The sequence below is a fragment of the Hevea brasiliensis genome, chromosome 3 (assembly GCF_030052815.1).
Source record: "Hevea brasiliensis isolate MT/VB/25A 57/8 chromosome 3, ASM3005281v1, whole genome shotgun sequence".
Lineage (NCBI taxonomy): Eukaryota > Viridiplantae > Streptophyta > Magnoliopsida > Malpighiales > Euphorbiaceae > Hevea > Hevea brasiliensis.
In genome coordinates, this window is record NC_079495.1 from 21,069,281 (window position 1) to 21,080,314 (window position 11,034).

General features: G+C 31.0%; 1 protein-coding gene across 1 annotated transcript; it reads left to right on the forward strand.

The window, feature by feature from the left end:
* The first annotated feature begins 4,628 nt into the window (after positions 1-4,628).
* On the forward strand, positions 4,629-10,915 carry LOC131178655 (uncharacterized). The gene is made up of 4 exons (XM_058143932.1): positions 4,629-4,792; positions 5,348-5,492; positions 9,812-10,648; positions 10,764-10,915. The coding sequence occupies exons 2-4, from the start codon at positions 5,360-5,362 to the stop codon at positions 10,904-10,906; spliced, it is 1,113 nt and encodes a 370-aa protein (XP_057999915.1). The 5' UTR covers positions 4,629-4,792; positions 5,348-5,359; the 3' UTR covers positions 10,907-10,915.
* Positions 10,916-11,034: the final 119 nt, after the last annotated feature.

Below are 11,034 nucleotides of genomic sequence, written 5' to 3' on the forward strand. Positions count from 1 at the left end.
TTTCGTTAGACTTATCAAACCTTGATCCTAAATCACATTCAATTTTAATGCACTTTAAACAACTGAGATTTAATAATCATTCATGAATTCAATTTCTATAGAGGTAGTGTAAACCTCTAACTCAAAGTAATTGGGCTCATGTATTAGCATAATAACATATACACAAACTGCCAAATCTTCTTTCTTTACTCTTGCATCCACGTACTCTAAAAAGAAAGAAAAAGAAACACTTATGCAATATCCATTAAATTCCATTTCAAAGTATTATACACTTTTATAGCCATCTTAACTCTTATATTAACCAAAGTTACCCACGTGCTTGCCATATATTTAGTCTCGCTTTAACAACCAAACCCTTGCAAGATATATCAATTGAATTCTTAGACATTCTTTCACTCTTATACTCAATACTTTTAAAGATAATCCAACATTTTCATAGTTTATTAACAACCCATATTTGATCATTTCTTAACTACTGACATTAGTTCCATACAGCTCCTTTAATACTTCTCATAACAATAGTAGCTTACAAATCAAACTGACTAAAATAATAATAGCCACCATTTCAATAAGGAACTTCAAAACTCTAAAGAGAGTTTTTGAATCATGAAATCTCACTATTCATATCACAATTGTTCCATCCATCCATAAGCTCATCCTAGTAGAATTTTTTCAAATTAACACAACGCATTGATACTAGATAGCCTGCACAATTATAACAATTGGTATAACACTTAAGGATGGAGATTAGAGATACTCACCTTAAGAGTCCCACCACATTCTAGAATCCATTGACAAACACAACCCTCCTAACTTTCTTTCCAATCTTAAAAAAAAAAAAAAGGTTAAAGAAATTTCCCCATTAAATGAGAACACAAACTATCTTTTTCCATTTTCTCCAAGCAGAGACCTAGCTCACTCTTTTTTTTCATTCTTACTTTAAACCCAAAATTCCATACATAGGACCCTACAAACAGACAATATATATTAGGCAAGAGTGATTTTAGTATTTGCAAAATCAAAATTGGAAGGATTTTACGATATAAAATGAAGTTTATGGATAACATTATTATAAAGGTCAAAGTTAAGGAATAGTAAATGAAATTAGCCCACAAAATTGTAGAAAAAATTAGTAAGGAGGCATATCAATTAAAGATATTGTGCTAGATCAACAATTGGAAAGTAAGAAACATTAACCATTATAAAAACACATTGTTTAATGTAAAAGATCAAAAATGTAAAGGTTCCTATTGTAAGATTTTTCTCAATTTTCTTAAGAAAGTAATAGAAAATATGAAAAAAAAAATTCTTTCCATTTTACTTTGTAAGATATTATTATTGAAAAAAAATGTTATGGGTCATGGATTTAGATTTTCAAAATTTATTGTGCTTACCAATATGTTGGAAAAAAAGTTAAGTACTATTTGCCTTTTGTGCAGGAGTATCATAAAGAGATGAAATAAAGAAGGGGTAAAAGGATAAATTATATTGTCAACACCTAAACTTATAGGTTTGTAACAGTATGGTATCTAAAATTTGATTTGTAATATAAAGCCCCCACTTTTTCATTAGAATGAACATAAAATCCCTTATGAACTCTAATAGAGGGTTTTCAAGTTATAAAGTTGACATGAAATTTTTTAAGAAAAAAATAAAATTACATTTTTGTCCTTTAATAAAAATAATCTCCCATCTCTCCCTCTCGTCCTTGTTTATGATGCCCTCTCTCTGTTTCTTCTCATTTCTTCCCCACCTTTTCCTTTATTTCCCCACCTCTCTCTTGCTATCAGAATTGAACAAAAAATTAAGTTAAAAAGAAAAAGAAAGAAAGAAAGAAAGAAAGAAAGATGAAAGAAAGATGAAAGAAAGAAAGAAAGAAAGAAAGATGAGAGAAATCAAAATAAGGATGGAAGTATTGATAGCAGCAGTGAACCCCTATTCAAACCCTAATAAAATTTTGCCTAAAATATGTCCCTTCCTAACCATTGTTCCTTCAAACAACAATCTCACACCTTAAAAAAACCCATCTGTCACTTTTTTAACCAGAAGCTCGTGAAATTGAAGGAAGAAAGGAAAGGGAACAACAGTAAGCAAATATAAACCCACTAAATTTTTGGGCCAAATTTCTCAATCTTTGACCATTTCTCCCTCTTATAGTAGCTCCTCACAATAATAGAAGCTTGGTTTGCCATTTTTTTTTTTATCTACCCAAGCTTAGAAAACTGAAGGAAGAAAGGGACAACAACTGCTTCTCTAGTATCGAAAGGAGCTCCTAACTAGTCCTTTTGCATCCTTTAGCCATTAGTTAAAGTTAACAGTAAAACAAGAGGGAGAGCCATTGAAACCCATGTTCTCTAATAATCTCGACCAAAAATTTTGACCAAGCTAGACTTCTAAATCCTTTCTAATCATTTCCCTTTGTTTTCATTAAGCTAGGTTTATATTTAATTCCCCAAAAAAGTGAAATCAATACAAAAAGAGAAAAGGATGCACGAATGTCTCCCACTTTAGCAAGGTAGAGGTGGGAAGAAAGCAGAGAAATGGCTTTGTAGGTAGGGAAGAAAGGGAGAGATGAAAGAGGTTATCACTTAATGTTAAAAGGGAGAGGTGGGGAAGAAAGAGAAGAAATGGGAGAGGTAAGAAATAAAGGGGAAGAAAAAGAGAGATAAGACATCGTTAGTGGAGAAGAGAGGGAGAGATGAAATAGGGTAATATTTTTATTAAAATATATATATATATATTAAAATGAAATCTCAACTTTATAACCTATAAACTAGTCAATAGAGGTTATAGAGAAGAGGGAGAGCTCATTCAATGAAACTTCAATGAGATTTTATGTTAGAAATCAAATTATATGTATCTTAGATGATATTTATTTATTTTTTTTAAATAAAGTTTATCTGTTAGTTTATAACATATTTTGAGCTTATAAGTTAAAAATAATAAGCTAAAGGTGTGTTCAAAAATGTTTTGGATTATGGTTTTTCATTTTTTTAAGAATAAAAATTGAAACATATTCGATAATATTCATTTGGTTTACTTTTTTATCGGTTATTTAAAAGCGCTTTTAAAAACAAAAAGGGTCAAGTTGAAAGCTGCAGATCATGATTTTCACTGTTATATTTGGATTAAAAAAAATGATAATTGAGGGTTATTATATTCTACAACCTCTAAGTACAATGGTGGAAGAAGATTTGTTTTTTTTTCTCGCCTTTTATATTTTTTTATTTCTGTTTTTTATGCTAATTAAAAAAAAAAAGCATTTGAGAGCATTGTGAAATCCCATTACTTGAAATTATTAGGAGTTGATGACGTTTGAATTTATTTAATCTCTATTTAATTAAAACTAACTTAAATTTTATTTAGACTAATTTATTTATCTGTATTAATTATAATTAAGGGATATGTACATTAAAAGTATTAATCAATCATTTGTATTTATTATTTCTTAAAAAATAATTCACATATGCAAGTATACAAGTTTAAAAAAAAAATTTTCAAAAAATAAATAATAACAATTTAAAAACAGTTTTTGATTTTCATAAAATAAAAAACATAAAACCAATAATGATACCAAACACACTTTTAGAGACTAGCTTTTTCACGTTGATGCTTATAAATTAATTCCATAAAATATTTTATTATTATTTTATATTTAATTTTAAAATTTTATGACATTCCTTATTTAATATTTTTTTTAGTAATTTAACAGTAAATATATTTATATGTTATTTTTTATTAAATGTATCAATTATTTATCAATCACTTATAAATACTTTAATTAAATATGAAATTATTTAAAATTTTAAATATTTATAAAATTAAATTAACTTATAAACACTAATTGATTTTAAATTAATTTTTATAAATTAAGTCAAATACTTTTTTTTTTTATCAAAATCCTATAAATTCAAGTATGGGCAGCGTAATTTGCTAGGATAAGGATAAAATTAGTTATTCTTGCCAAATGAAGAAGTAAAAGCAAACCTAAGTGCATATGTATACAGACAAAAATGAGGAAGATTAATACGTAAATTCAAGATGGTGAGTTTTGTAATTTTTGTTTCTTTTAAGAAATTTGCTAACATGACTTTATGGTAAGAATCACTGTATAGATAAGTTTTTAGACCTCTAATTAATTGGATTCTTGCCCAAGGATAAAATTGCAAAAATTTAAAAGTTTAAAGTTTTTTTTGGCAATCAAACTAAAAATAAATATCGAGCTTCATTACAATTGTTTGGATTGAGATAAATGAATAAAAGAGAAAAGAAAATAAATATGATTTATTATAATTACTTTATTTAGATAGTAAATAAAAAAATAAATAAAAAATAAGAGAAATTATATTTTTTAATTTTTCTTTACAAACTTAAAATATTTTACTTTAATTTAGAGTGAAATAAAAAAAAATTAAGAGAATAAAATATTATTTATATTAAAATTGCTTACACACTTTTAATATTTTATAATACTCGAATAATAAAAAAATTAAATTTTTTTAGTCTGATTCTTTCTCTTTCATTTCTCAACAATTCCCTTGCTCAAGGTCCTAACAAAGGGTTAAACAAATGATATAGCAACACGTCAAACGTCAAGATTTCCCTGTACTCAAACATCCCTGATTACCACTCGGCTCCGTATTTTCCGTGGTCTCGTAAAGTGCCCAAAAGGTTCACCTAGCGAACACTGAAAACTTGGATAGAGCCGGAAATTAACTCAATACAAACCCTAATAGCAGTGTATGATCCAATCCTCTCTCGGCCATCGGATCCCCAAAAAGAACACTTACAGGTTCTTCTCTCCATCATTCTTTAATTTTTTTTAGCCTTTTTGTTTATGCATGAGATTCTTTTTGAGCCCTAGATTCCTTCCAACCCCCCCCCCCCCCCCTCTTTCCTGTTTGGTTGCTGGGAAAATTCATTTCGAGCTTTATATTAATTCATCATCATCTTCTTCTTCTTTCTTTTTTCCCAATATATTTATTTGGTGCCGGAAGAAAATCTAAAATGGGTTTTTCTTGTTGTTCCAGTTACTTCTTCCACTTAAAGGTTTATAGTTTTCATTTGCTGTTAATTTTTTTATTGTGAAATAATTAATTAGTCTTAGTTAAGTCTAATTCGTTCTCTGAAATTTGTGAATTTAGGTGTTTTGGGGTCTTTTTAATGGAATTTATTCATGCTTACCATGAAACTACTACTTCAAATGGTTCGCTTGGTTTTCTGACAGCATTTAGGAGTAGAAATTAAAAATAATATTTTTCAATGGGAGGTTGTTGTTGTAATTTGCAGTCTGAGAGGGTTATAATGCTGTTCCAAACACTTTAAATAGAAACATTCGCTCTTTCAGGTGCTAGACTTAATGGATTCCAACATGCAATCTCCAACCCCAGACAATGTTGAGACAAAAGCGGCATTCCGTAAACCTTCAAATCATGTAGCCAATAGGAAGTACCGTCGCCGATCTCCTGCTGATGGATCATCTTCATCTGAAGGTTAGTTGGTTGGCTTAGGTTCCAATCAGTACAGTTTTGCAGTGGTTCATGTTGTGCTTATTGCTTGGTTTAGCATATGGGATGATCCGATTTGCTGTGGATTGATGTTTGATTATTTAGGCTAACTAAGCTTCTAGTGTAATTAGTTGGAGTTGGCTATATAAATCAATTTTCATTTTTTAGTTGTATTAAGGGTTGAACTTTCCATTAGTTGTGATAATTTATTTATGTTTTTGTACAAATGAATGTGTGCTGCTAATTAAAGTGTTCTTCGGGATATGAATGATCACATTAAATAAAATTCAAAAATCATATGCCAAAAATGTGTCTAATGGAACTGGGCTAAGGAACTTGGTTCTCAGTGGTAATCCAATACATGCAGTCAATTCAGGTTTGGGATAATAGAACCCAATGTTTCCAATATGTTTTTACTGGAATTGGCCAATGGTTGGCATTGTAAAATCAAACGTGATGCACCAGGATAATGGATCATCAAGACTTGGTCTAAAGGAAAAGTGTTTTCGTGATTTAAATTTTCTAGATCAACATTTGAAAGTGGATTGGTTTTCTTGTTTTAAATTATCTAGATCAACATTTGAAAGTGGATCTTTAGATTTGGTGGGGCAAAGGAACACTAGGTCAAGGTCACAAAAACAAATCTATGTAATCGAAAGAAATGTTTTACACTATTACTGCATCTAGTATCCTACAAAAGTGTCTGATGAAGTCATGATGGCAAATATTACTTCTGGGTGTAACCCAACCATCCCACTGAAAAGGCTGTAATACATAAGAGTGTGCTGTCCCACTAGTGGAGAGATGAATGGGTTCATCTATCATATAGATTATCAAATTCACTTTTTCTATCAGTCATTAATTGCTGTTAGCTTAATAAGTGACTGTTAATTCCTTTTTCTAAGTCAGGAACATCAATGTAAGGCGTTGATTGATGCTGGTTGAGCATATATCCATTGACTGTTGGCATTGATAATTTTAAGTTTATCAACTCCAATTTGTTAGCAGGATGCTATCAAGCCATTTCATGTTTAAGAATGCTATGGGAGTCCAATATTTGGTTTCGAGTTAGATCCTTAATTCTTATTTTGGGATACTCAAGTTTCTTGGTTGTTTGAAGGAAAATCACATTTTTATAGTGCATTTGATAAGGAGGGGATTATTGATTATGGAGTTGTGTGCTTGTTATGGGCTCAATGTCTATGTCATGCTGCTGATGATATCTGTTTGATTGACATGTATTCGTGTGAGGTAGATGGTATGTATATTAGTTGATAATTGGAAAATTGGGTTTGGCATTATGGTTAGCAAGGGTTTTATTTATTTATTTTTTATTTTTTATTTTTTTGGCATTTAAACCAACTAACCCGAACCAATGTCATTGTGTTGCTGCCTATTCTGTCATTTTTTTGGTTTGTAAATATGTTTAGCATTTTTTTTGGGTCAGTGAGTGTCGTTTGAGTTCTTTACCCAGTAAATCGAGGAGTTCTATTCTGTTTGAAAGAACAAAACAATTTCATATTTACAAGGCTATTTTCTGTCTCAAATCCCAATTCCTTCTTCTAGTCAAGCATTCAAGATATCTCTCAAATCTCCATTTGAGATTGCATGCTGTGACCAAAAAGATCAAGATGGATTGTTCATTGTTGTGTAGCTGTAATAGATCTTTAGAAATAAAATATTCTCTACTAGTGGTCCAAGAAGTGGGTCTTCCTTAATTCTATTTTTTGAAAAGCAATGACAAAGTTACGGTGATGCTCTCAATGACTCCCAAGTTCAAAGCCCTTGATAAACAAGAAAATCATCTAGAAGAAAATTTTTTTAGGCCTTTCAATTTCAGTTGGTACAAGTCCATCTGGTAAATCAAAATAATTGGTCCATTTAGAACATGTTTGACATAGAACCAAGAACATTCAAAGAGAAAAAGGAACAAAATTTTCAAAACTCTTATTAAATAATAAATTCTTGATAATAATCATAGTAAGCTCTTTCTAGGAAAATGCGTAGCTAAATTACATAAAGTATTTATAAACAAATGATTAATCATGCTACTACTAGGATTAGGAATCCCAAAATAAGAAAACACTAAACCAATTTAACTAGGAATACAAAACCAACACTAACTATGAAATTCCAAAAAAAATTGTCAAATGATTAGAATAATGCCTAATTAAAATTTCCTAAATAATGTCAACATAATCTTCTTAATTTTAAGATGAAAAATTAAATCAAAATAATTCCTAATTTTCTTTTCTTTTCACTGCATCATTCTCCAATGATTGGAGAAATCTTGACCTTGAGCTTTGTAGAGAATTGAATAAATGCCGACACTGTAGGAAAGAGAATATGCTACTGCCCTGCTTCTTCCAAAGTACTATGGAAAAGAGCATCTGCTCTTGCTTGTTGAATATGTCCTTTTTATCTATCATTCTTGCAATTTTTTTATCCTTGTCAGAAAACAACCTAACTTAACATGAATATTAAGTTGGCTGTAGTTTCTGCAGTGTTATCTTTTATCTTGAGTTTGCAATTGTATCTCACTAGGAAAGCTTTACTGCTGTCTTTTAGTTGCAAACTGACTGCATTTTACTAGGAAAGTTGTTTCCTTGCAAATTGCAAATCATGTGAACTCGTGGCTATAAAATCATGCTATTGGATTCCGAGAAATCAACAAAATGTAATCAACTGAATTTGTTTGGTGAATGTAAAACAGCTACATGGACACGGTCAAGGGAGGGATTGAGAAATCTTGGTCTAGCTCGCTTTGATATCAAATTGATGTAGGACTAATAACATTAACACCTAAAGATAAAAGGAACAAAAATTCTCAAAACTTCTATTAAATTCTCAATTGTCAGTAATAGTCATGATAAGCTCAAAATAAGAAAATACTAAACCAATCTAACTGGCAATATAAAACCAACACTAACTAGGAATTTCTAAACAATAGAATTCTCAAATAATTAGAAAATGCTACTTCGTAAGTAAATTTCCTAAATAATAGAAAAATAAACATCTTAATTTTAATATGAAAAATAATATCAAAATAATCCATAAATTTAATTTTCCTTGATTGCATCAATCTGTTAGCAATTAAGCCAATTTTAACCAAAAATAACTTAAGAACCATTATGGGTGAAATTGACATAAACTGACCTGACACAAAATGCAATATTTACCAAACAAATTGGGTTGGGTAGCTGAAATTTGGGCCAGTTTGAACTGTCTATTAAACGAACTTAAATTGTGTCGATTTGAAACCTACACAGACAGTCCCAAACTGAAATGTTTTATGTCTAGCTAGCAAGTTGCAGTATATATTGCTTAAAAAGTTTAGGGGGTTGGGTTTGTGCTACTTCTGCTGTTGTTTTGTGTATTTTACTGGAAGAAGATGCGTGGGTTTTCAAAGATCAGGGTTTGTCTTTGTAGTTATTGTGTCATAAAATTATTTTTTCAGTTTCATTTTAGAGGGATATCTTTGCGTCCAGAATTATTAGAGAACTTACTTTTGTTTTTTAACTTATCATTGTTCGTTACATTTAGGGAAGGATGCCTTTTCCTTTACATTGTTATCATGATGTTTTTGTTTGTCATTAAAAAATTTCTCTTTTACACCAAAAAAAAAAAAAATCTCATTTACAAATTTTTCTTTTACCAAACAAATAATGATACTATTATTGACTGGAACTCATAAGCTCAAAAGCATAAAATAGATAGTATTTTGCTTCAGTTAGCAACTAGTAGCAGATCTTGTTAAGCTGACTGAACATAATCTACTAACTAATGTAGTAAATGAGTTATCTTGTTAAGTTGACTGAACATAATCTACTAACTGATGTAGTAATTTACTATGTATTTACAGGTATGAGTTATGATTTTGCCACATCTTATGCAGACCGTTATAGAATTTTTCACATGTATTGCTCTTTTATTATTATTATTATTATTATTATTATTATTATTATTATTATTATTATTATTATTATTATTATTATTATTTTATATCTTCCTCTGAAGACGACTTAAGTTGTTATTTTATCATATTCGGTTGATGGGGAGTAATGAACTATATAGCTCTCTTTGATATGGTGCATTGATTGTTTTGGAAGCATTGATCATGTTCTAACTGATGTTTTGTTAATTCATCTCTTAACCTGTAAGACAAAATTTCAAGTCTGATCAAGAATGCTGTTGGATACTGATGGTTTAATGGAACTATAAGGCCTTAACGCGGCTTGAAGGGGTTTCACATTTTTTCATTGCCTTTGTGGTACTTAATTATGGTTTTTTGGATGCATTAACAGGGAGTCCTAAGAATGAACGTGGCACTAGTCCATTCTCTTCAAGGGGAGATCCTGCAAAAGCTTCTGAGCATCAACATAGAAGGAAGGATGAGAGAGAATATAGGGATTCTGGTCGTAGTCAGTCTGGCAAAGATTCATATCGACATTCTGATCGATATTCCTCTAGGAATTCCCATGGTTATTCTAAGCACGATGAGTACAGCAGACATGAGAAGCGTGCAGATGATGAAGAGAGACATTACCAGGGATCATCCCATTCCGGTATGGAATCAAGGCGTGCTGGTCACTCTGATCATACAAGAGAAGAAAGTGAACGTGGTAGGTCAAGAGACTATGTGCGAAATGTAGACAAATACTCCCGTGATAGATATGATGGTTCAGGGCATAGAAGTAAGGATAAAGAGAGAGACTCATTTTCCCTAGACCGTCAGAAATTTAGGGATAAGGATTCATCTCCTGACAGAGCTGGCTCTGGTAGGAAACATACACTCACAACCTCTGAAGATAAGGATAGGGACCGGCACAGGCAGGACAGAGATGGTTGGGATGAGAAAAGGAATTATCATAGGAGTTCTGGAGACTACAAAAGTGATCGTCGAAATGATTCTGGAAGGGATCATGATGTGCATCGCTATAGAGATTCTTATAAGGATGACCAAAAGGATCTAAACGGTCAAAAGGAAAAGAAGAAACATGATGACTGGGATGCTAACAGGGACAAGGATAGATATGAGCAGAATGAAGATAAACCTGTTTTTGGGAGTGAAAAACAAGAGTCTATAGCTAAAAAGCCCAGGTTATTTAGCTCTGAAAGGGATGCTGATTACAATAAAGATGGTAATCATTTGGTTATTTCCTATGATTTATTGTATTTCATGATATTGTTTTCTTGGTTGTTTTACAAGGATTTGTTATTTAAATCTTTTAGTTACAAAGTCCTCTACAACTGCAGGTGATGAAAAGCAATCTTCAAAGCAAGTTGGGGTTGATGCTAAAGTCATCGGAGGAGAGGCACATGTGAATAACTCGGAGGGTGCCAATGACCTAAATGCAGCAAAGGTTGCTGCAATGAAAGCTGCTGAATTAGGTACCTGATGCCTTCATCTCCATTTGATAACTTATATCAGTGCAACTGCTCTAATGTTCTATTTTACATTTACTCTTTTGCACCATGATGTGAAATAAGGGAAGTAAGTGTTCTACATAACTTGACAAATTGGGAT